The 27,855-nt window shown below is 41.3% G+C and overlaps 2 protein-coding genes across 2 annotated transcripts in view; one reads left to right on the top strand and one right to left on the bottom strand.

Annotated features, from left to right (window-relative positions):
- si:dkeyp-73b11.8 (BPTI/Kunitz domain-containing protein) lies at positions 1-23,186 on the bottom strand. Its single transcript, XM_064990235.1, has 6 exons — positions 23,054-23,186; positions 17,993-18,199; positions 13,799-13,975; positions 13,433-13,477; positions 9,517-9,595; positions 1-1,638 (listed from the first exon to the last, which is right to left on the bottom strand). Exons 1-6 carry the CDS (start codon positions 23,121-23,123, stop codon positions 1,554-1,556), a joined length of 663 nt encoding a protein of 220 aa, XP_064846307.1. The 5' UTR covers positions 23,124-23,186; the 3' UTR covers positions 1-1,553.
- A 3,258-nt stretch (positions 23,187-26,444) lies between these two features.
- The window catches only part of ca12 (carbonic anhydrase XII), a 56,190-nt gene continuing 54,779 nt past the window's right edge, over positions 26,445-27,855 (top strand). The window contains exon 1 of the mRNA XM_064987524.1: positions 26,445-26,614. Within this exon, the coding sequence (XP_064843596.1) occupies positions 26,545-26,614 (70 nt within the window). The 5' untranslated portion in view covers positions 26,445-26,544. The remainder of the gene's footprint in view (positions 26,615-27,855) is intronic.

Below are 27,855 nucleotides of genomic sequence, written 5' to 3'. Positions count from 1 at the left end.
TCTTCTTAGGCATTGTTTTATCCAATTGATCTTAAAAGTATTTTTTAAAGTAGTACAGTCCAGAAAATTCAGCCCACAGTGTTCATTACAACAGTTTTCCCAATGTAATGGGTACAGTTTCTCCACAGAAAGTTGAAAAGCATCTGGTCTATCTCCTTGCTAATTTTACTCTCAAGATATAAAGATTGAGCGCCATATGTTAGTCTAGAGATACCTTCAGCCTTGGTTATTAGGACTCTACCTTTTAAAGATAAGTCCCTCTGTAGCCATTGATTTAGCTTCTTCTGTTTTTTTAATAAGAGGGTTAAAATGTAGTAAATCATCTCGACTTCTGATCCTTTGTAATGGTTAAATTTCACTGGAATACCATCATATGAAGGTGTCACACAATCTTTGACAGCTATGAGTATCCATACTATGAACAATAAGCATACTACATTTACATCACAAATAGTATGGTTAGTGCAGTTAGTATGAGTATTCGGTATTTGAACACAGCTCCATTCCCCTTTAAGTTATGCACATCTTTCATGTTTGTGTTTATCTGTGTTAATTTATTTTTGTAACACATTTGAATATGTATCCTTCAAAATGTATATGGAATTTCACAACAACAACATCACAGCACATATTGACTCGCTGCTTTTATTTACTTCCTGCTTTTTTTAACTTCCTGCTTTTACTTCCTGCTTTGCTCCTTATGGGTACACTCAAAATGGCTGCCAGTCCAGGAGGATGACATCATCTCAGTCCCATAATGGCACAATTTACTTGAATGGGGATGACAGTTCTATTCATTCTATTTCTGTGCGTAAAACCTGTCCCATAATATATATATTTTTAAACAGTGTTTTGGTTCATTCTCACATCATGCCTTACAATAATGTTACATACAGTAGTTGGAACAAAACCAATGTGAATGTTGATACAGACCAAACATAAACAGAACGAAGCAAGTAAAATAAAACACACATTCCACATGAAGAACTATGGGAATATCAGAAGAACCCTGTTGGCCCACTGAGGAGTTCAGTAAAAGCACACAATGCCGTAATCAAATTAATAAACAATAGTGGCCCGTGGAGGTGATGTGAGCAGCTACCAAATATACCTGAAATAAACACAGATGTCATATTGTAAAAGATGAGTGAGTGCAGAAAGCCTTATACATGTTGTAAGATAATTGAGAGTCATTTTAAACATAACCATGAGGAAAATAGCCTGGCCTGCATTAGTGAAGGAGAAGGCAGATACCATACGACTCTCTCATTGTCCACTCCTCCAACCCAGGAACAAGGATTTGTGAATAATCTGATAACAACACATGATGGGAACATGACATTACATTGTAGGGTTGTTAGTTGTAGATCTACATTCCTCTATTAAATCAACCTGAGAGGGGCCATTCAGGTGAGGGCCCTGCCTGGTGTTTCCCCTAGAAATACAATGACTGGCATGGGTACACTTAAAATGGAAAGTGGACTTGAATGGGATCATGCGCTCTAGTCATTCTCATTTCTATGGTGTTTCCAGTCATTTCTGTGTTCTCTTCTCTATGCCATCTCAATTGGCTCCTGTTGCAGTGGTGTCTCCATCTTGGCTTCTTTCACATTCTTTGGTGCACGTTTGTGATTCTTACTGATATTTGATATAAAAGAGCAGTTAGTTATTTGTAGTATAATTAAGACAAATTACAACAAAGAATCATTCTGTAACAATTATTTTAATTTTAATTCTATTTTTAATTAAAGAGAATAATGAACAGTGTACTGTACTATATCAGAGAATAATTTATTTTTATTTTACCTTTCTTTTACTAGGCAAGTCAGTTAAGAACAAATTCTTATTTTCAATGACAGCCTAGGAACAGTGGGTTAACTGCCTGTTCAGGGGCAGAACGACAGATTTGTACCTTGTCAGCTCGGGGGTTTGAACTTGCAACCTTCCGGTTACTAGTCCAACGCTCTAACCACTAGGCTACACTGCCGCCCCGATGAACAGTGTACTGTACTGTATCAGAGAATAATGAACAGTGTACTGTACTATATCAGAGAATAATGAACAGTGTACTGTATCAGATAATAATGAACAGTGTACTGTACTGTATCAGAGAATAATGAACAGTGTACTGTACTATATCAGAGAATAATGAACAGTGTACTGTATCAGATAATAATGAACAGTGTACTGTACTATATCAGAGAATAATGAACAGTGTACTGTATCAGAGAATAATGAACAGTGTACTGTACTATATCTGATAATAATGAACAGTGTACTGTATCAGATAATAATGAACAGTGTACTGTACTGTATCAGATAATAATGAACAGTGTACTGTACTATATCAGAGAATAATGAACAGTGTACTGTATCAGAGAATAATGAACAGTGTACTGTACTGTATCAGAGAATAATGAACAGTGTACTGTACTATATCAGAGAATAATGAACAGTGTACTGTACTATATCAGAGAATAATGAACAGTGTACTGTACTATATCAGAGAATAATGAACAGTGTACTGTATCAGAGAATAATGAACAGTGTACTATATCAGAGAATAATGAACAGTGTACTATATCAGAGAATAATGAACAGTGTACTGTACTATATCAGAGAATAATGAACAGTGTACTGTACTATATCAGATAATAATGAACAGTGTACTGTATCAGATAATAATGAACAGTGTACTGTACTGTATCAGAGAATAATGAACAGTGTACTGTATCAGAGAATAATGAACAGTGTACTGTACTGTATCAGAGAATAATGAACAGTGTACTGTATCAGAGAATAATGAACAGTGTACTGTATCAGAGAATAATGAACAGTGTACTGTACTGTATCAGAGAATAATGAACAGTGTACTGTACTATATCAGAGAATAATGAACAGTGTACTGTATCAGAGAATAATGAACAGTGTACTATATCAGAGAATAATGAACAGTGTACTATATCAGAGAATAATGAACAGTGTACTGTACTATATCAGAGAATAATGAACAGTGTACTGTACTATATCAGATAATAATGAACAGTGTACTGTATCAGATAATAATGAACAGTGTACTGTACTGTATCAGAGAATAATGAACAGTGTACTGTATCAGAGAATAATGAACAGTGTACTGTATCAGAGAATAATGAACAATGTACTGTACTATATCAGAGAATAATGAACAGTGTACTGTACTATATCAGAGAATAATGAACAGTGTACTGTATCAGAGAATAATGAACAGTGTACTGTATCAGAGAATAATGAACAGTGTACTGTACTGTATCAGAGAATAATGAACAGTGTACTGTACCGTATCAGAGAATAATGAACAGTGTACTGTATCAGAGAATAATGAACAGTGTGCTGTATCAGAGAATAATGAACAGTGTACTGTATCAGAGAATAATGAACAGTGTACTGTACTGTATCAGAGAATAATGAACAGTGTACTGTACTATATCAGAGAATAATGAACAGTGTACTGTATCAGAGAATAATGAACAGTGTACTGTACTGTATCAGAGAATAATGAACAGTGTACTGTACCAGAGAATAATGAACAGTGTACTGTACTGTATCAGAGAATAATGAACAGTGTACTGTATCAGAGAATAATGAACAGTGTACTGTACTGTATCAGAGAATAATGAACAATGTACTGTACTATATCAGAGAATAATGAACAGTGTACTGTACTATATCAGAGAATAATGAACAGTGTACTGTATCAGAGAATAATGAACAGTGTACTGTATCAGAGAATAATGAACAATGTACTGTACTATATCAGAGAATAATGAACAGTGTACTGTACTGTATCAGAGAATAATGAACAGTGTACTGTACTGTATCAGAGAATAATGAACAGTGTACTGTATCAGAGAATAATGAACAGTGTACTGTACTGTACCAGAGAATAATGAACAGTGTACTGTACTATATCAGAGAATAATGAACAGTGTACTGTATCAGAGAATAATGAACAGTGTACAGTATCAGAGAATAATGAACAGTGTACTGTATCAGAGAATAATGAACAGTGTACTGTACTGTATCAGAGAATAATGAATAGTGTACTGTATCAGAGAATAATGAACAGTGTACTGTATCAGAGAATAATGAACAGTGTACTGTACTGTATCAGAGAATAATGAACAGTGTACTGTACTGTATCAGAGAATAATGAACAGTGTACTGTACTATATCAGAGAATAATGAACAGTGTACTGTATCAGAGAATAATGAACAGTGTACTGTACTGTATCAGAGAATAATGAACAGTGTACTGTATCAGAGAATAATGAACAGTGTACTGTATCAGAGAATAATGAACAGTGTACTGTACTGTATCAGAGAATAATGAACAGTGTACTGTATCAGAGAATAATGAACAGTGTACTGTATCAGAGAATAATGAACAGTGTACTGTATCAGAGAATAATGAACAGTGTACTGTATCAGAGAATAATGAACAGTGTACTGTACTGTATCAGAGAATAATGAACAGTGTACTGTACTATATCAGAGAATAATGAACAGTGTACTGTATCAGAGAATAATGAACAGTGTACTGTATCAGGGAATAATGAACAGTGTACTGTACTGTATCAGAGAATAATGAACAGTGTACTGTACTATATCAGAGAATAATGAACAGTGTACTGTATCAGAGAATAATGAACAGTGTACTGTATCAGAGAATAATGAACAGTGTACTGTACTGTATCAGAGAATAATGAACAGTGTACTGTACTGTATCAGAGAATAATGAACAGTGTACTGTATCAGAGAATAATGAACAGTGTACTGTACTATATCAGAGAATAATGAACAGTGTACTGTATCAGAGAATAATGAACAGTGTACTGTACTGTATCAGAGAATAATGAACAGTGTACTGTATCAGAGAATAATGAACAGTGTACTGTATCAGAGAATAATGAACAGTGTACTGTACTGTATCAGAGAATAATGAACAGTGTACTGTACTGTATCAGAGAATAATGAACAGTGTACTGTATCAGAGAATAATGAACAGTGTACTGTATCAGAGAATAATGAACAGTGTACTATATCAGAGAATAATGAACAGTGTACTGTATCAGAGAATAATGAACAGTGTACTGTACTGTATCAGAGAATAATGAACAGTGTACTGTATCAGAGAATAATGAACAGTGTACTGTATCAGAGAATAATGAACAGTGTACTGTACTGTATCAGAGAATAATGAACAGTGTACTGTATCAGAGAATAATGAACAGTGTACTGTATCAGAGAATAATGAACAGTGTACTGTACTGTATCAGAGAATAATGAACAGTGTACTGTATCAGAGAATAATGAACAGTGTACTGTATCAGAGAATAATGAACAGTGTACTGTACTGTATCAGAGAATAATGAACAATGTACTGTATCAGAGAATAATGAACAGTGTACTGTATCAGAGAATAATGAACAATGTACTGTATCAGAGAATAATGAACAGTGTACTATATCAGAGAATAATGAACAGTGTACTGTACTGTATCAGAGAATAATGAACAGTGTACTGTATCAGAGAATAATGAACAATGTACTGTATCAGAGAATAATGAACAGTGTACTATATCAGAGAATAATGAACAGTGTACTGTACTGTATCAGAGAATAATGAACAATGTACTGTATCAGAGAATAATGAACAATGTACTGTATCAGAGAATAATGAACAGTGTACTATATCAGAGAATAATGAACAGTGTACTGTACTGTATCAGAGAATAATGAACAGTGTACTGTACTATATCAGAGAATAATGAACAGTGTACTGTATCAGAGAATAATGAACAGTGTACTGTATCAGGGAATAATGAACAGTGTACTGTACTGTATCAGAGAATAATGAACAGTGTACTGTATCAGAGAATAATGAACAGTGTACTGTATCAGAGAATAATGAACAGTGTACTGTATCAGAGAATAATGAACAGTGTACTGTACTGTATCAGAGAATAATGAACAGTGTACTGTACTATATCAGAGAATAATGAACAGTGTACTGTATCAGAGAATAATGAACAGTGTACTGTATCAGGGAATAATGAACAGTGTACTGTACTGTATCAGAGAATAATGAACAGTGTACTGTACTATATCAGAGAATAATGAACAGTGTACTGTATCAGAGAATAATGAACAGTGTACTGTATCAGAGAATAATGAACAGTGTACTGTACTGTATCAGAGAATAATGAACAGTGTACTGTACTGTATCAGAGAATAATGAACAGTGTACTGTATCAGAGAATAATGAACAGTGTACTGTACTATATCAGAGAATAATGAACAGTGTACTGTATCAGAGAATAATGAACAGTGTACTGTACTGTATCAGAGAATAATGAACAGTGTACTGTATCAGAGAATAATGAACAGTGTACTGTATCAGAGAATAATGAACAGTGTACTGTACTGTGTCAGAGAATAATGAACAGTGTACTGTACTGTATCAGAGAATAATGAACAGTGTACTGTATCAGAGAATAATGAACAGTGTACTGTATCAGAGAATAATGAACAGTGTACTATATCAGAGAATAATGAACAGTGTACTGTATCAGAGAATAATGAACAGTGTACTGTATCAGAGAATAATGAACAGTGTACTGTACTGTATCAGAGAATAATGAACAGTGTACTGTATCAGAGAATAATGAACAGTGTACTGTATCAGAGAATAATGAACAGTGTACTGTATCAGAGAATAATGAACAGTGTACTGTATCAGAGAATAATGAACAGTGTACTGTATCAGAGAATAATGAACAGTGTACTGTACTGTATCAGAGAATAATGAACAATGTACTGTATCAGAGAATAATGAACAGTGTACTGTATCAGAGAATAATGAACAATGTACTGTATCAGAGAATAATGAACAGTGTACTATATCAGAGAATAATGAACAGTGTACTGTACTGTATCAGAGAATAATGAACAGTGTACTGTATCAGAGAATAATGAACAATGTACTGTATCAGAGAAAAATGAACAGTGTACTATATCAGAGAATAATGAACAATGTACTGTATCAGAGAATAATGAACAGTGTACTATATCAGAGAATAATGAACAGTGTACTGTACTGTATCAGAGAATAATGAACAGTGTACTGTACTATATCAGAGAATAATGAACAGTGTACTGTATCAGAGAATAATGAACAGTGTACTGTACTATATCAGAGAATAATGAACAGTGTACTGTATCAGAGAATAATGAACAGTGTACTGTACTGTATCAGAGAATAATGAACAGTGTACTATATCAGAGAATAATGAACAGTGTACTGTACTGTATCAGAGAATAATGAACAGTGTACTATATCAGAGAATAATGAACAGTGTACTGTACTATATCAGAGAATAATGAACAGTGTACTGTATCAGAGAATAATGAACAGTGTACTGTACTGTATCAGAGAATAATGAACAGTGTACTATATCAGAGAATAATGAACAGTGTACTGTACTGTATCAGAGAATAATGAACAGTGTACTGTACTATATCAGAGAATAATGAACAGTGTACTGTACTATATCAGAGAATAATGAACAGTGTACTGTATCAGAGAATAATGAACAGTGTAATGTACTGTATCAGAGAATAATGAACAGTGTACTGTATCAGAGAATAATGAACAGTGTACTGTATCAGAGAATAATGAACAGTGTACTGTATCAGAGAATAATGAACAGTGTACTGTATCAGAGAATAATGAACAGTGTACTGTATCAGAGAATAATGAACAGTGTACTGTACTGTATCAGAGAATAATGAACAGTGTACTGTATCAGAGAATAATGAACAGTGTACTGTATCAGAGAATAATGAACAGTGTACTGTACTGTATCAGAGAATAATGAACAGTGTACTGTACTATATCAGAGAATAATGAACAGTGTACTGTACTATATCAGAGAATAATGAACAGTGTACTATATCAGAGAATAATGAACAGTGTACTATATCAGAGAATAATGAACAGTGTACTGTATCAGAGAATAATGAACAGTGTACTGTACTGTATCAGAGAATAATGAACAGTGTACTGTATCAGAGAATAATGAACAGTGTACTGTATCAGAGAATAATGAACAGTGTACTGTACTATATCAGAGAATAATGAACAGTGTACTGTATCAGAGAATAATGAACAGTGTACTGTATCAGAGAATAATGAACAGTGTACTGTATCAGAGAATAATGAACAGTGTACTGTACTATATCAGAGAATAATGAACAGTGTACTGTATCAGAGAATAATGAACAGTGTACTGTATCAGAGAATAATGAACAGTGTACTATATCAGAGAATAATGAACAGTGTACTGTATCAGAGAATAATGAACAGTGTACTGTATCAGAGAATAATGAACAGTGTACTGTACTGTATCAGAGAATAATGAACAGTGTACTATATCAGAGAATAATGAACAGTGTACTGTATCAGAGAATAATGAACAGTGTACTGTATCAGAGAATAATGAACAGTGTACTGTACTGTATCAGAGAATAATGAACAGTGTACTGTACTATATCAGAGAATAATGAACAGTGTACTGTACTATATCAGAGAATAATGAACAGTGTACTATATCAGAGAATAATGAACAGTGTACTGTATCAGAGAATAATGAACAGTGTACTGTATCAGAGAATAATGAACAGTGTACTGTATCAGAGAATAATGAACAGTGTACTGTACTGTAACAGAGAATAATGAACAGTGTACTGTATCAGAGAATAATGAACAATGTACTGTACTGTATCAGAGAATAATGAACAGTGTACTGTATCAGAGAATAATGAACAATGTACTGTACTATATCAGAGAATAATGAACAGTGTACTGTATCAGAGAATAATGAACAATGTACTGTACTATATCAGAGAATAATGAACAGTGTACTGTATCAGAGAATAATGAACAGTGTACTGTACTGTATCAGAGAATAATGAACAGTGTACTGTATCAGAGAATAATGAACAGTGTACTATATCAGAGAATAATGAACAGTGTACTGTACTGTATCAGAGAATAATGAACAGTGTACTGTACTATATCAGAGAATAATGAACAGTGTACTGTATCAGAGAATAATGAACAGTGTACTGTATCAGAGAATAATGAACAATGTACTGTACTATATCAGAGAATAATGAACAGTGTACTGTATCAGAGAATAATGAACAATGTACTGTACTATATCAGAGAATAATGAACAGTGTACTGTATCAGAGAATAATGAACAGTGTACTGTACTGTATCAGAGAATAATGAACAGTGTACTGTACTATATCAGAGAATAATGAACAGTGTACTGTATCAGAGAATAATGAACAGTGTACTGTATCAGAGAATAATGAACAGTGTACTGTATCAGAGAATAATGAACAGTGTACTGTATCAGAGAATAATGAACAGTGTACTGTATCAGAGAATAATGAACAGTGTACTTACTTGCTCTGTATCACCAGGAAAATAACAACTCCAATAATTATTCCTCCCGTGATCCCCAACACCACCCCCAGAATCAGGGCTGCAGGAAGCAGAATGACAACAACATAAGTTAACTAATTAATAAAAGATCAAAACTGTTGAATAGACCTACACCATATAGACAAAAGTATGTGGACACCCCTTCAAATTAGTGGATTTGGCTATTTCAGCCTCAGCCGTTGCTGACCGGTGTATAAAATTGAATAACACAGTGTACTGCACTGTATCAACAAAGACTGAACACTCTACTATAATGTACTATATCACCAGTAATGATTAACAGTGTACTGTACAGTACTTTATCACAAGAGCTCAGTGTCTTTCAACATGGCACTGTCATAGGATGCCACCTTTCCAACAAGTCAGTTTGTCCTGCTAACGCTGCCCTGGTCAACTGTAAGTGCTGTTATTGTGAAGTGGAAACGTCTTGGAGCAACAACGGCTCAGCCGTGAAGTGGTAGGCCACACAAGCTAACAGAACCATCGAGTGCTGAAGCACGTCTGTCCTCGGTTGCAACACTCACCACTGAGTTCCAAACTACCTCTGGAAACAACATCAGCACAAGAACTGTTTGTCGGGAGCTTCCTGAAATGGGTTTCCATGGCCGAGCAGCCACACACAAGTCAAAGGTCACCATGCGCAATGCCAAGCGTTGGCTGGAGTGGTGTAAAGCTTGCCGCCATTGGACTCTGGAACAGTGGAAACACCTTCTCTGGAGTTATGAATCACGCTTCACCTTCTAGCAGTCTGACGGACAAATCTGGGTTTGGCGGATGCCAGGAGAACGCTACCTGCCCCAATGCATAGTGCCAACGGTAAAGTTTGGTGGAGGAGGAAAATTGTGTGCGGCTGTTTTTCATGGTTCGGGCCCCTTAGTTCCAGTGAAGGGAAATCTTAACGCAACAGCATACAATGACATTCAAGACAGTTCTGTGCTTTCAACTTTGTTGCAACAGTTTGGGGAAGGACCTTGCCTGTTTCAGTATAACAATGCCCCCAAGCACAAAGCGAGGTCCATACAGAAATGGTTTGTTGAGATTGGTGTGGAAGAACTTGACTGGCCTGTACAGAGCCCTGACTTCAACCCCAAAGAACACCCTTTGGGATGAATTGGAACGCCACCTGCAAGCCAGGCCTAATCGGCCCTACATCAGTGCCCGACCGCACTAATGCTTTTGTGGCTGAATGGAAGCAAGTCTCCACAGCAATGTTCCAACATCTAGTAGAAAGCCTTCCCAGAAGAGTGGAGGCTATTATAGCAGCAATGTTCCAACATCTAGTAGAAAGCCTTCCCAGAAGAGTGGAGGCTGTTACAGCAACAATGTTCCTACATCTAGTGGAAAGCCTTCCCAGAAGAGTGGAGGCTGTTATAGCAGCAATGTTCCTACATCTAGTGGAAAGCCTTCCCAGAAGAGTGGAGGCTGTTACAGCAGCAATGTTCCTACATCTAGTGGAAAGCCTTCCCAGAAGAGTGGAGGCTGTTATAGCAGCAATGTTCCTACATCTAGTGGAAAGCCTTCCCAGAAGAGTGGAGGCTGTTATAGCAGCAGTGTTCCAACATCTAGTGGAAAGCCTTCCCAGAAGAGTGGAGGCTGTTATAGCAGCAGTGTTCCAACATCTAGTGGAAAGCCTTCCCAGAAGAGTGGAGGCTGTTACAGCAGCAATGTTCCAACATCTAGTGGAAGGCCTTCCCAGAAGAGTGGAGGCTGTTATAGCAGCAATGTTCCTACATCTAGTGGAAAGCCTTCCCAGAAGAGTGGAGGCTGTTATAGCAGCAATGTTCCAACATCTAGTGGAAAGCCTTCCTAGAAGAGTGGAGGCTGTTATAGCAGCAGTGTTCCAACATCTAGTGGAAAGCCTTCCCAGAAGAGTAGAGGCTGTTATAGCAGCAATGTTCCAACATCTAGTGGAAAGCCTTCCCAGAAGAGTGGAGGCTGTTCAAACATCTAGTGGAAAGCCTTCCCAGAAGAGTAGAGGCTGTTATAGCAGCAAAGGGGGGACCAACCATATTAATGCCCATGATTTTGGAATGAGATGTTTCACAAGCAGGTGTCCACATACTTTTGGTCATGTAGTGAATCTCTCTACTCACCAATAGGAGTATATAGACCTGTATCTCTACTCACCAATAGGAGTATATAGACCTGTATCTCTACCCACCAATAGGAGTATATAGACCTGTATCTCTACTCACCAATAGGAGTATATAGACCTGTATCTCTACTCACCAATAGGAGTATATAGACCTGTATCTCTACCCACCAATAGGAGTATATAGACCTGTATCTCTACCCACCAATAGGAGTATATAGACCTGTATCTCTACTCACCAATAGGAGTATATAGACCTGTATCTCTACCCACCAATAGGAGTATATAGACCTGTATCTCTACTCACCAATAGGAGTATATAGACCTGTATCTCTACTCACCAATAGGAGTATATAGACCTGTATCTCTACTCACCAATAGGAGTATATAGACCTGTATCTCTACTCACCAATAGGAGTGTATAGACCTGTATCTCTACCCACCAATAGGAGTATATAGACCTGTATCTCTACCCACCAATAGGAGTATATAGACCTGTATCTCTACTCACCAATAGGAGTATATAGACCTGTATCTCTACTCAACAATAGGAGTATATAGACCTGTATCTCTACTCACCAATAGGAGTATATAGACCAGTATCTCTACCCACCAATAGGAGTATATAGACCTGTATCTCTACTCACCAATAGGAGTGTATATAGACCTGTATCTCTACTCACCAATAGGAGTATATAGACCTGTATCTCTACTCACCAATAGGAGTATATAGACCTGTATCTCTACTCACCAATAGGAGTATATAGACCTGTATCTCTACTCACCAATAGGAGTATATAGACCTGTATCTCTACTCACCAATAGGAGTATATAGACCTGTATCTCTACCCACCAATAGGATTATATAGACCTGTATCTCTACTCACCAATAGGAGTGTATATAGACCTGAAACTCTACTCACCAATAGGATTATATAGACCTGTATCTCTACTTACCAATAGGAGTGTATATAGACCTGTATCTCTACTCACCAATAGGATTATATGGACCTGTATCTCTACTCACCAATAGGAGTGTATATAGACCTGTATCTCTACCCACCAATAGGAGTATATAGACCTGTATCTCTACTCACCAATAGGAGTATATAGACCTGTATCTCTACTCACCAATAGGAGTATATAGACCTGTATCTCTACTCACCAATAGGAGTGTATATAGACCTGTATCTCTACTCACCAATAGGATTATATAGACCTGTATCTCTACTTACCAATAGGAGTGTATATAGACCTGTTTCTCTACTCACCAATAGGATTATATGGACCTGTATCTCTACTCACCAATAGGAGTGTATATAGACCTGTATCTCTACCCACCAATAGGAGTATATAGACCTGTATCTCTACTCACCAATAGGAGTATATAGACCTGTATCTCTACTCACCAATAGGAGTATATAGACCTGTATCTCTACTCACCAATAGGAGTATATAGACCTGTATCTCTACTCACCAATAGGAGTATATAGACCTGTATCTCTACTCACCAATAGGAGTATATAGACCTGTATCTCTACTCACCAATAGGAGTGTATATAGACCTGTATCTCTACTCACCAATAGGAGTATATAGACCTGTATCTCTACCCACCAATAGGAGAATATAGACCTGTATCTCTACTCACCAATAGGAGTATATAGACCTGCATCTCTACTCACCAATAGGAGTATATAGACCTGTATCTCTACTCACCAATAGGAGAATATAGACCTGTATCTCTACTCACCAATAGGAGTATATAGACCTGTATCTCTACTCACCAATAGGAGTATCGGGCTCATCCTCCTCATCCTCATTACCTTCATCTGATGACAAAACATCAGATTAATATGTCAGGTTATTCTGTCAGATTATTATAAATATAGTATCAGTTAATTATTCAACATTACATTCATGTGTTTTTTCAGTGTCATGTGGCATTGAAAACTCCAAAAATATTTGTAGAGCCTCTAAATTAGGATATTTCATGATTCACAATGCATTTGTTTTTGCTATGTTTTTTTAAGTGTTATGTGATGTAATTTTTGTCACGTTGGGTCAAATTGTGCAATCTTATGTCATGCTATGCCATATTATTTCATATTATGCCATCTTATGTCATGTCATGTCATGTCATGTCATCTCACCATGAATCCCAGCACAGGTGGTGTTGCAGGCCTGATGGTCGATGAACCTGTTCCCGTTCCCCACACAGCCAGTCCAGTGAAACTTCTTACACTTCTCATGGATGGGGTCGTAGAAATAACGCAGGTAGGTGCCAAAGCATTCACCCAGATTCTTCTTGAAGTGGCAGGCTTTAGACTCTGGGGAAGGACAGGGGTTGGGGTAGGGAGAGAGACAAAGCATTAATCACACACAAAAAACACACTGATTCCAGTGTAGGTTCAACCCATGAACAAAGTTGTCCTCGCATGGCATTGTTCTGGGTGTTGTTACTATGTTTTGCCACATGGTGGCGCATTGCAACGACGATAAATGTCCTGCTGCACACGAGTACACAGTTGCGTTAGTGCTTAGATACTGTAAGCCAGGGATCGTCAACTAAATTCAGCCTTAGGCCAATTTACCTTGAGGAGATGGCCGGGGGCCAGAACACAGTTATAAATCATTTGTACACTGCAGATTGACCTCAAGAATCCCGAACAGACATAGTTTTGGACAATAACAGAATCATTTCAAACATTGATTACATTGGGATACGATCACATACGCCTCTCTTTTTATGTTTCTGAATCCTCGGGAATTTCTTGGGGATTTGATAGTCCTTAACATTACATTTGCTCAGAAAACGTAGGGGCCAAATAAATGTAGACGGTGGGAAGCATATTGGGGAGTCCTGGTGTAAACCCTGAAATCAGCAGTAGGTTTTGAATGAGTTACTCTTTTCATTTCAGACACTATGGATGACCTTTGCCTCACATTTAGATGGTAAACCTCAAGAAACCCAACACTAGATGACAGTAAAAAATCTCTCTCTCTCTATCTCTCCCTCTCTCTCTCTCTCTCTCTCTCTCTCTCTCTCTCTCTCTCTCTCTCTCTTACACAAACACTCACCCACTACCCAATATAGTCAGAGCAGGGGCAATAAAAACCTCTTCCTCTGTAAAACTGTTACTCCAAAGTCCTTGTTCATGGCCATGCCAAAATAAGTCATTGTTCATGGCCATGCCACAAGAAATTGCACAGTAGACTGTCTTGACAGACATTACACACTACAAGTGTGGGGTCTTAAATGGGTTATACTATATTGGGCATTATGAGTATCTACCAACCATCCAACCTACCAATAGGATTTCATGAACAGAACACTGTGTCCACCTACTATGTCTGTATCTACCAATAGGATTTCATGAACAGAACACTGTATCCACCTACTATGTCTGTATCTACCAATAGGATTTCATGAACAGAACACTGTATCCACCTACTATGTCTGTATCTACCAATAGGATTTCATGAACAGAACACTGTATCCACCTACTATGTCTGTATCTAACAACCATCCAACCTACCAATAGGATTTCATGAACAGAACACTGTATCCACCTACTATGTCTGTATCTACCAATAGGATTTCATGAACAGAACACTGTATCCACCTACTATGTCTGTATCTACCAATAGGATTTCATGAACAGAACACTGTATCCACCTACTATGTCTGTATCTACCAATAGGATTTAAAGAACAGAACACTGTGTCCACCTACTACGTCTGTATCTACCAATAGGATTTCATGAACAGAACACTGTGTCCACCTACTATGTCTGTATCTACCAATAGGATTTCATGAACAGAACACTGTATCCACCTACTATGTCTGTATCTACCAATAGGATTTAAAGAACAGAACACTGTGTCCACCTACTACGTCTGTATCTACCAATAGGATTTAAAGAACAGAACACTGTATCCACCTACTACGTCTGTATCTACCAATAGGATTTCATGAACAGAACACTGTATCCACCTACTATGTCTGTATCTACCAATAGGATTTAAAGAACAGAACACTGTGTCCACCTACTATGTCTGTATCTACCAATAGGATTTCATGAACAGAACACTGTGTCCACCTACTATGTCTGTATCTACCAATAGGATTTCATGAACAGAACACTGTATCCACCTACTATGTCTGTATCTACCAATAGGATTTCATGAACAGAACACTGTATCCACCTACTCTGTCTGTATCTACCAATAGGATTTCATGAACAGAACACTGTATCCACCTACTATGTCTGTATCTACCAATAGGATTTCATGAACAGAACACTGTATCCACCTACTCTGTCTGTATCTACCAATAGGATTTCATGAACAGAACACTGTATCCACCTACTATGTCTGTATCTACCAATAGGATTTCATGAACAGAACACTGTATCCACCTACTATGTCTGTATCTACCAATAGGATTGACTGTGCTGAATGTGTACAATAAATGTACAGAACACCAAGGTCTGGACAGGTTCTATATTAAAGGACAGGGACTGGACTGGTTCTGGTATACTACCTATATTAGAGGACAGGGACTGGTTCTGGTATACTACCTATATTAGAGGACAGGGTCTGGTTCTGGTATACTACCTATATTAGAGGACAGGGTCTGGTTCTGGTATACTACCTATATTAGAGGACAGGGTCTGGTTCTGGTATACTACCTATATTAGAGGACAGGGTCTGGTTCTGGTATACTACCTATATTAGAGGACAGGGACTGGTTCTGGTATTCTACCTATATTAGAGGACAGGGACTGGACTGGTTCTGGTATACTACCTATATTAGAGGACAGGGTCTGGTTCTGGTATACTACCTATATTAGAGGACAGGGTCTGGTTCTGGTATACTACCTATATTAGAGGACAGGGTCTGGTTCTGGTATACTACCTATATTAGAGGACAGGGTCTGGTTCTGGTATACTACCTATATTAGAAGACAGGGACTGGTTCTGGTATACTACCTATATTAGAGGACAGGGACTGGTTCTGGTATTCTACCTATATTAGAGGACAGGGACTGGACTGGTTCTGGTATACTACCTATATTAGAGGACAGGGTCTGGTTCTGGTATACTACCTATATTAGAGGACAGGGTCTGGTTCTGGTATACTACCTATATTAGAGGACAGGGTCTGGTTCTGGTATACTACCTATATTAGAGGACAGGGTCTGGTTCTGGTATACTACCTATATTAGAGGACAGGGACTGGTTCTGGTATACTACCTATATTAGAGGACAGGGTCTGGTTCTGGTATACTACCTATATTAGAGGACAGGGTCTGGTTCTGGTATACTACCTATATTAGAGGACAGGGTCTGGTTCTGGTATACTACCTATATTAGAGGACAGGGACTGGTTCTGGTATACTACCTATATTAGAGGACAGGGACTGGTTCTGGTATACTACCTATATTAGAGGACAGGGACTGGACTGGTTCTGGTATACTACCTATATTAGAGGACAGGGACTGGTTCTGGTATACTACCTATATTAGAGGACAGGGTCTGGTTCTGGTATACTACCTATATTAGAGGACAGGGACTGGTTCTGGTATACTACCTATATTAGAGGACAGGGACTGGTTCTGGTATACTACCTATATTAGAGGACAGGGACTGGACTGGTTCTGGTATACTACCTATATTAGAGGACAGGGACTGGTTCTGGTATACTACCTATATTAGAGGACAGGGACTGGACTGGTTCTGGTATACTACCTATATTAGAGGACAGGGTCTGGTTCTGGTATACTACCTATATTAGAGGACAGGGTCTGGTTCTGGTATACTACCTATATTAGAGGACAGGGTCTGGTTCTGGTATACTACCTATATTAGAGGACAGGGTCTGGTTCTGGTATACTACCTATATTAGAGGACAGGGACTGGTTCTGGTATACTACCTATATTAGAGGACAGGGACTGGTTCTGGTATACTACCTATATTAGAGGACAGGGACTGGTTCTGGTATACTACCTATATTAGAGGACAGGGACTGGTTCTGGTATACTACCTATATTAGAGGACAGGGACTGGTTCTGGTATTCTACCTATATTAGAGGACAGGGACTGGTTCTGGTATACTACCTATATTAGAGGACAGGGACTGGTTCTGGTATTCTACCTATATTAGAGGACAGGGACTGGTTCTGGTATACTACCTATATTAGAGGACAGGGACTGGTTCTGGTATACTACCTATATTAGAGGACAGGGACTGGTTCTGGTATTCTACCTATATTAGAGGACAGGGACTGGACTGGTTCTGGTATACTACCTATATTAATGATTAAATGTGTGCTATCTCACCGTCCACGGGATAAATCTCCTCTGCCTTGGCAGAACAGTTCCTCATACAGAGCCTCTCCAGGGTGAAGCGGTTCGCGTTGCCGCCCTCCCCCAGGTACTTGAAGGGGTAGCACAGGTCTTTAGCTGCATCATAATACAGCATGATCTGGAAGTCCTCTGCTGTTGAGGCTGGAGCTGTACCCACGTCCTGTGGTAGTAAACAGTGTTCTGTGGAGAGGAGAGGAGAGGAGAGGGAGGAGGAGAGGAGGGAGGGAGGGAGGGAGGGAGGGAGGGAGGGAGGGGAGAGGAGAGGGAGAGGAGAGGAGAGGAGAGAGAGAGAGAGAGAGGGAGGGAGGGAGGGAGGGAGGGAGGGAGGGAGGGAGGGAGGGAGGGGAGAGGGAGAGGAGAGGAGGGGGAGGGAGGGAGGGAGGGAGGGAGGGAGGGAGGGAGGGAGGGAGGGAGGGAGGGAGGGAGGGAGGGAGGGAGGGAGGGGGGGAGGGAGGGAGGGGAGAGGAGAGGAGGGAGGGAGGGAGGGAGGGAGGGAGGGGAGGGAGGGAGAGGAGAGGAGGAGAGGAGAGAGGAGAGGGAGGGAGGGAGGGAGGGAGGGAGGGAGGGAGGGGGGGGAGGGAGGGAGGGGAGGGAGAGGAGAGGAGGGAGGGAGGGAGGGAGGGAGGGAGGGAGGGAGGGAGGGAGGGAGGGGAGAGGGAGAGGAGAGGAGAGGAGAGAGGAGAGGGAGAGGGAGGGGAGGGAGGGAGGGAGGGAGGGAGGGAGGGAGGGAGAGGGGGAGGGAGGGAGGGAGGGAGGGAGAGGAGAGGGAGAGGAGAGGAGAGGAGAGGAGAGGAGGGAGGGAGGGAGGGAGGGAGGGAGGGAGGGAGGGAGGGAGGGAGGGAGGGAGGGAGGGAGGGAGGGAGGGAGGGAGGGAGGGGAGAGGAGAGGGGATGGGTGTTAGAAGACGAGAATGCTGTTGGCGATTGGCATCATTAGGCCCAGAACCAGTGGCATCATTAGGCCCGGGACCAGTGGCGTCATTAGGCCCGGAACCAGTGGCATCATTAGGCCCGGAACCAGTGGCATCATTAGGCCCGGAACCAGTGGCGTCATTAGGCCCGGGACCAGTGGCATCATTAGACCCGGAACCAGTGGCATCATTAGGCCCGGAACTAGTGGCATCATTAGGCCCGGGACCAGTGGCGTCATTAGGCCCAGAACCAGTGGCATCGTTAGGCCCGGGACCAGTGGCGTCATTAGGCCTGGGACCAGTGGCATCATTAGGCCCGGAACCAGTGGCGTCATTAGGCCCGGGACCAGTGGCATCATTAGGCCCTGAACCAGTAGCGTCATTAGGCCCAGAACCAGTGGCGTCATTAGGCCCGGGACCAGTGGCATCATTAGGACCAGAACCAGTGGCATCATTAGGCCCAGAACCAGTGGCGTCATTAGGCCCGGGACCGGAAATGTGTCACTCGTTCATCCCACGGTTGTGCTGTGAGTCGTCATGGAACTGTTGTGGGTGCCTTTAAGGGGCATAAGGCGAGGGTAAGTGGATGAGGGTGTGTCTTTCATGAGTTTGAAACGCAGCCAATGTCATCACTCAGCAATACTCCTGCCATCTATCCAATTCTACCCCAACCTTTTTGAGAAGTAGAGTATAGTTCAGTTGATAGTTCAATTTCAGAAGGAATTTGCAATCCAAGATATGTCATTTTCTGAGGTCTCCAAGAAAATGGCTGGTCTAAGATCAGGTTCTGCATAGCTCCCCTGTTAAAAGGCATAATTATACTCTTCAATAGGTGTATTTTATATCCTGAAAAGGTCCCATATTCTTTCAGGATGTGAACTAATGCCCGGAGTGACATTTCTGGTTTAGTGAGGTAAAGCAAAATGTCTTCGGCATATAGCGAGACAAGACGTTCACGCCCACCGATACGAACACTATGATTGGATGAGATGAGATCTAAAAGCTTCTGCCAGTGGCTCTATAGCCAAAGAAAAAAGGAGAGGACTAGCGGGACAACCCTGTCTTGTGCCACGTGATAGGGAAAACTGTGAGGAAATGTTTTCATTAGTCAAGATCTGAGATACTGGACATTTGTACAGCAATCTAATCAGACCAACATACTTAGGTCCAATATTCATCCTCTGTAAAACTTCAAACATTCTATGCGGTCAAAAGCTTTTCCAGCCCTCCCCTCCTCATCCACTAGCCACAGTCCAACCCTCCAATCCTCATCCACTAGCCACAGTCCAACCCTCCCCTCCTCATCCACTAGCCACAGTCCAGCCCTCCCATCCTTATCCACTAGCCACAGTCCAACCCTCCCCCCTAATCCACTAGTCACAGTCAACCTTCCCCTCTTCATCCACTAGCCATAGTCCACCCCTTCCCTCCTTATCCACTAGCCACAGTCCAACCCTCCCCTCCTTATCCACCAGCCACAGTCCAACCCTCCCTTCCTCATCCACTAGTCAAAGTCCAATCCTCCCTCCTCATCCACTAGCCACAACCCTCCCCTCCTCATCCACTAGCCACAGTCCAACCCTCCCCTCGTCATCCACTAGCTATTAGTCATCTCTGGGCTCCTATTTGCATTAGTCATCTCTGGGCTCCTACTTGCATTAGTCATCTCTGGGAACCTACTTGCATTAGTCATCTCTGCTATTCTACTTGCATTAGTCATCTCTGGGAGCCTACTTCATTAGTCATCTCTGGGATCCTACTTGCGTTAGTCATCTCTGGGATCCTACTTGCATTAGTCATCTCTGGGATGCTACTTGCATTAGACATCTCTGGGATCTTACTTGCATTCGTCATCTCTGGGATTCTACTTGCATTAGTCATCTCTGGGCTACTACTTGCATTAGTCATCTCTGGGATCCTACTTGCATTAGTCATCTCTGGGCTCCTACATGCATTAGTCATCTCTGGGATCCTACGTGCATTAGTCATCTCTGCGAATCTACTTGCATTAGTCATCTCTGGGCTCCTACATGCATTAGTCATCTCTGGGATCCTACGTGCATTAGTCATCTCTGCGAATCTACTTGCATTAGTCATCTCTGGGATGCTACTTGCATTAGTCATCTCTGGGATCCTACTTGCATTAGTCATCTCTGGGATTCTACTTGCACTAGTCATCCATGGGATCGTACTTGCATTAGTCATCTCTGGGATGCTACTTGCATTAGTCATCTCTGGGATCCTACTTGCATTAGTCATCTCTGGGATCCTACTTGCACTAGTCATCCATGGGATCGTACTTGCATTAGTCATCTCTGGGATGCTACTTGCATTAGTCATCTCTGGGATCCTACTTGCATTAGTCATCTCTGGGATCCTACTTGCACTAGTCATCCATGGGATCGTACTGGCATTAGTCATCTCTGGGCTTCTACTTGCATTAGTCATCTCTGGGAGCCTACTTGCATTAGTCATCTCTGGGCTCCTACTTGCATTCATCATCTCTGGGAGCCTACTTGAAAACGTCACAGAGAAGCGTTTTCCAACTGGTCAACAGAAATGTAAATAGAACAACATGACATCACTAAATACATCATAATAACAACCTAAATGTTCAAAATGGCGGAGTTGTCCTTTAAGGTCTGTAACAATTAGCTGGGTTCCCAGGCTTGGCTAGATTGAGGTTTTTGAGGCCATTCTTGGAATATACTCCTATTGCTCAATATATCGCTATTATTACAATGATTGTTCTTATAGTATCTGTTTGACAGTGATGTCCTGTACTGATGTAATTGTTGCATGCCTTCCATACAAAATGTGCAGTGTTTGGATCTGCCAGGCACCACAACAGAAGCCTTATAGGGTCATAAAACATCTCAAATACATGAAGTAGCATTTTCTGTAAACACTCACTCCTTAACTGCAGGACAACGACTTCCAAAACAAACCACCTCCTTTCATCAGAGCCACCACCTTTCATCGCAGACTCTCAGATGTAAACCGTGGCACTAGGTTACAGACACCATAACACTAGGTTTAGGACCAGAGCAGCACTGCAGTGGTGTTGCAGTTCCTGCTCCCCATGCTACTGCTATGACTGAAAAGCAGTCTCCTAAAAACAGATCAGGACTAATGTCGTATAGCTTGTCTTATACGCAACAAAACATTGTGGCTATACTGTATGTCTAAGACAAGCTAGTCTGTCTGTATTATTCAGGGATGCAAACTGGTGAGGGCCCAGCTGGTGAGAGCCCAACTGGTGAGGGAACAACTGGTGAGGGCCCAACTGATGAGATACCAACTGGTGAGGGCCCAACTGGTGAGGGCCCAACTGGTGAGAGACCAACTGGTGAGAGAACAACTGGTGAGGGCCCAACTGGTGAGGGCCCAACTGGTGAGGGCCCAACTGGTGAGGGCCCAACTGGTGAGAGACCAACTGGTGAGAGACCAACTGGTGAGGGCCCAACTAGTGAGAGACCAACTGGTGAGAGACCAACTGGTGAGGGCCCAACTGGTGAGAGACCAACTGGTGAGGGCCCAACTGGTGAGGGCCCAACTGGTGAGAGACCAACTGGTGAGGGCCCAAAAGGTCTGTCTTATTAGGTCTTGATCTAAAGTGAAACCTTCAACTGTCAGTGAAACCTTCACCTGTCAGTGAAACCGCCATGTTGTCAGAGTGATACTCTCAGGGATCATAAACGATTTGAATGAGAACCTTTGTACTCTCAGTTCCATACAGTGTTTCCCTAACTGCAGAATATTACAATGGGTAACATATTGAAAATAGCACATGAGTAACTTAATTCATTGATTAAATTCATAAATAATGTGTAAAATATTTCATGTTTTTTTTATACTGAATCAAATTGCTCTCCCGCCCAAACTCAACTGGACGTGAAGGGAAACAAAGGCCCTCCCTTATTTCAAATGGAAGAGGAGTAAAACTCAAAACTAACGTCTGATGCTACAATGAAGAGGTAAGAGAACAGTTTTAAGACCCCTTTAGCAGACAACTGATTCATTAAAGTCTATTTCAGATGTACAAACAGAACAGAACCTAACTGATACTGACAAGACGGTGACTGACGTATATGCACACAGACATACTAAATGATTGATCTTACCTGGTACTTCGCTGTGAACCATGTAGAATGGAGCAAAAACTAAAGCCCCAAATATGACCAGTTGTTTCATGGTGCTGTCTGTGTGTGTTCTCTCCAGTCTCCAGCAGAATGAGTGACGGTTGTAGTCTCCAGCAGACTGAGTGACGGTTGTAAACTGCGATGGGAGGGGGATGTTTACACATCATCTCCGCTGACCTTCGTACTCATCACTGATACCAGGGCTGCGTCCCAACAGGAGGTGCAATAAGGATATGTAGCCTGGTCCCAGATCTGTTGGTGCTGTTTCGGTCGCAGTAATATGTTACCAGACAGTCTTATCCAGAGATACTTACAGTTAGTACATTCATCTTCAGATAGCTAGGTGGACCAGTCATAGTCAGTACATTCATCTCCAGATAGCTAGGTGGACCAGTCATAGTCAGTACATTCATCTGCAGATAGCTAGGTGGACCAGTCATAGTCAGTACATTCATCTGCAGATAGCTAGGTGGACCAGTCATAGTCAGTACATTCATCTCCAGATAGCTAGGTGGACCAGTCATAGTCAGTACATTCATCTCCAGATAGCTAGGTGGACCAGTCATAGTCTGTACATTCATCTGCAGATAGCTAGGTGGACCAGTCATAGTCAGTACATTCATCTTCAGATAGCTAGGTGGACCAGTCATAGTCAGTACATTCATCTGCAGATAGCTAGGTGGACCAGTCATAGTCAGTACATTCATCTTCAGATAGCTAGGTGGACCAGTCATAGTCAGTACATTCATCTCCAGATAGCTAGGTGGACCAGTCATAGTCAGTACATTAATCTCCAGATAGCTAGGTGGACCAGTCATAGTCAGTACATTCATCTCCAGATAGCTAGGTGGACCAGTCATAGTCAGTACATTCATCTCCAGATAGCTAGGTGGACCAGTCATAGTCAGTACATTCATCTTCAGATAGCTAGGTGGACCAGTCATAGTCAGTACATTCATCTCCAGATAGCTAGGTGGACCAGTCATAGTCAGTACATTCATCTCCAGATAGCTAGGTGGACCAGTCATAGTCAGTACATTCATCTGCAGATAGCTAGGTGGACCAGTCATAGTCAGTACATTCATCTCCAGATAGCTAGGTGGACCAGTCATAGTCAGGACATTCATCTCCAGATAGCTAGGTGGACCAGTCATAGTCAGTACATTCATCTGCAGATAGCTAGGTGGACCAGTCATAGTCAGTACATTCATCTCCAGATAACTAGGCGGACCAGTCATAGTCAGTACATTCATCTCCAGATAGCTAGGTGGGACAGCCACATATCACATTCAAAGTCAGTACATTTTTCCTCAAAGTAGCTATCAGCAAAGTCAGAGTTAGTAAGGGAAAAGAGGGGTGGGGGGCTGTGGGATTATTTAAGCACCAGCTGTCAGAGCAGCTTTCCGAGCAGCTCATCTGTAAATTGCCCAACCAACTACCTCATCCCCATACTGTTATTTATTTTATTTATTTTGCTCCTTTGCACCCCAGTATCTCTACTTGCACATTCATCTTCTACACATCTATCACTCCAGTGTTTATTTCTATACTGTAATTATTTCGCCACTATGGCCTATTTATTGCCTTACCTCCCTTATCTTACCTCATTTGCTCACATTGTATCTAGACTTTTTCTATTGTGTTATTGACTGTACGTTTGTTTATTCCATGTGTAACTCTGTGTTGTTGTTTGTGTCGCACTGCTTTGCTTTATCTTGGCCAGGTCGCAGTAGTAAATGAGAACTTGTTCTCAACTAGCCTATCTGGTTAAATAAAGGTGAAATAAAAATATATATATTTTTAAAAAGAGCTGGTTGGGGTCAGATTTGATTGGGGTCAGAGGTGATTGGGGTCAGAGATGGCTGGGGGCAGAGATGGTTGGGGTCAGAGATGGTTGGGGTCAGATATGGTTGGGGTTAGAGATGGTTGGGGTCAGAGATGGTTGGGGTCAGAGATGGTTGGGGTTAGGAAGGGCTGGGGGCAGATATGGCTGGGGCCAGATATGGTTGGGGTCAGATATGGTTGGGGTCAGATATGGTTGGGGTCAGATATGGCTGGGGCCAGAGATGGTTGGGGTCAGAGATGGTTGGGGTCAGATATGGTTGGGGTCAGATATGGCTGGGGCCAGAGATGGTTGGGGTCAGATATGGTTGGGGTCAGGTATGACTGGGGTCAGAGATGGTTGGGGTCAGATATGGTTGGGGTCAGATATAGCTAGGGTCAGAGATGGTTGGGGTCAGATATGGTTGGGGTTAGAGATGGTTGGGGTCAGAGATGGTTGGGGTCAGAGATGGTTGGGGTCAGATATGGTTGGGGTCAGGTATGACTGGGGTCAGAGATGGTTGGGGTCAGATATGGTTGGGGTCAGATATGGCTAGGGTCAGAGATGGTTGGGGTCAGAGTTGGTTGGGGTCAGAGAAATGATTGGGGGCAGATATGGCTGGGGTCAGAAGTGGTTGGGGTCAGAGAAGGTTTGGGTCAGAGATGGTTGGGGCCAGAGGTGGTTGCGGTCAGATATGGTTGGGGTCAGATATGGTTGGGGTCAGAGGTGGTTGGGGGCCGATCTGGTTGGGGTCCGATCTGGTTGGGGTCAGATATGGTTGGGGTCAGATAGTTTGAGCCCAGCTGTTAGTGTGTTAGGCTACATGATTCTGGTCATCAGACGGGGTGCCAAGACAGAGTCAAACAGGGACGTACTGTGACTATCGTCTCAGACCATGATGCTCTGATCCCAGGTTCAATATCTGTTGTGCCCTTGAGGATCAAGGCACCGTTGCAGCATATGTGTGTATCTGTTGGCATTGGGGAAAAGGCAGACAAATCTCTTCTAACAAAGTGGCCAATAAATGATAGATTTCTTATATTCTATTATAAAATATATATATATATTTGTACAATAATTTATTTAATATATTTAAATAGAATTATCCGTAATGAAATCTTACTTTGAGTGCATATGGTAGGCTATTCAACGACTAGTATTGCAATACAATACTGAAGTGCATCATAGTTTGAAAGAGGTGCATAGCCTGTATGTCATGCCACTGTTCTGTATGCAGTGGGAGTTTCTGGAATTCTGAAGCGCTGGAATTCTCGTGACAACTTGGAGAGCCCCACATCTCCATAATTCCACCCGTAGACGTGTCCGCTGCATGTGGAGACATCTCAATGCATCTGCGCTATGATTCTGACGTCCTGTAATGGCTAGTGTGTCTTCAGATTTTGCTGACGTTTTCCACATTGCGCAAAGTGTTGAGTGTGCATGATTACCAGTTGCGGTCGTTGCTGATTCTGACCTGTCACAGGGGACGAGGGACGGGGGCACGACGACGATGTTGCTGTGGCTCTGACGTCATGGCGGGGCGCTATAACGAAGCCGACGGACTTCCATAAAAGTCGGTGCATCTCAAGCGTCTGCTCCACGATTGTTCCTGTGGTGTTCTTCTGAAGTGCACCTGTGTAGAGACACAACGATGCAGACCCATACACAGAATCTCTCGTCTCTTCTGATTGCTGTGGGGACTCTGTTGTCCGGACTGCATGGTAAGAATAACCTCTCGTCTCTTCTGATTGCTGTGGGGACTCTGTTGTCCGGACTGCATGGTAAAAATAAAAAGATGATAAACCTGAACTTGGCTTAACGTTTTTAGGATGTTGTAGACTTGATTAAATTGGTCCAACTCTGATGAGGAACTTTTATGCAGCTCATAAGCACGGCTATGGCTGTAGTATTGTTGTTGTTATCATATGCATTCATGTTTAAAACAAATAGGAAAGATGTACCTGATTGACTCTGTTAACCTATAGGATCATAAGAAATATATCAATGTTTCATGATGTCAGATTGTACCTTCATCTAAAAAACACTATGAACTTCAGTTTGAGTGGTTATAATCAGAAAGTATTTATCTTAAATTGAGATATTGATAAACTATGAATAATCAATAGCAGTTATGTGGCATTGTCTTTCACTCCCTTATTCGCATGGCACAGTACTGATGGAAACAGATGGTGAGAGATGTAGGTGAGCTGAGGTGCCTGAAGGCAGGTGTAATTCCTATCATTTAATCTTTGAGCATGTTGAATCCTGTTCAGCTGATGATACAGTAGTTACTCTGTTTGGGTCCGTCATTTCAGATGATAATAGGCTAGTGTTTGAGTCAGTTGGTCTGCTTGGTACTGAAACTGACCGGTACGGCCCAGAGCAGCAGGTTTTAGCCAATGGGAAGACCAGAGCAGCAGGTTTTAGCCAATGGGAAGACCAGAGCAGCAGGTTTTAGCCAATGGGAAGACCAGAGCAGCAGGTTTTAGCCAATGGGAAGACCAGAGCAGTAGGTGTTAGCCAATGGGAAAACCAGATCAGCAGGTTTTAGCCAATGGGAAGACCAGAGCAGCAGGTTTTAGCCAAAGGGAAGATCCGAGCAGCAGGTTTTAGCCAATGGGAAGACCAGAGCAGCATGTTTTAGCCAATGGGAAGACCAGAGCAGCAGGTTTTAGCCAATGGGAAGACAAGAGCAGCAGGTTTTAGCCAATGGGAAGACCAGAGCAGCAGGTTTTAGCCAATGGGAAGACCAGAGCAGTAGGTTTTAACCAGCAGGAAGACCAGAGCAATAGGTTTTAGCCATTGGGAAGATAGGGGCAGTACGTTTTAGCCAATGGAAAGACCCAGGTTTTATCCAATGGAAAGAACTTTGTCTTGGAATAATTCAGCAGGCAAACAACAGTAGCCTCCAGTAGCCTTCAGTAGTCTTCAGCATCATTCAGCATCATTTAGCATCCTCCAG

The sequence above is a fragment of the Oncorhynchus masou genome, chromosome 15 (genome assembly GCF_036934945.1).
Source record: "Oncorhynchus masou masou isolate Uvic2021 chromosome 15, UVic_Omas_1.1, whole genome shotgun sequence".
NCBI classification, from domain to species: domain Eukaryota; kingdom Metazoa; phylum Chordata; class Actinopteri; order Salmoniformes; family Salmonidae; genus Oncorhynchus; species Oncorhynchus masou.
Note: the sequence above shows the minus strand (reverse complement) of the source record. Positions and strands in the feature narration are given on the sequence as shown.

Coding starts and splice junctions, on each gene's coding strand:
- si:dkeyp-73b11.8 (XM_064990235.1), bottom strand. CDS start 23,123: ATGAAACAACTGGTCATATTTGGGGCTTTAGTTTTTGCTCCATTCTAC. Junction 9,596..13,432: donor TGAGCCCGATACTCCTATTG/GTGAGTAGAGAT, acceptor TGCTTCCTGCAG/CCCTGATTCTGGGGGTGGTG. Junction 1,639..9,516: donor TTCCTGGTGATACAGAGCAA/GTAAGTACACTG, acceptor ATCAAATATCAG/TAAGAATCACAAACGTGCAC.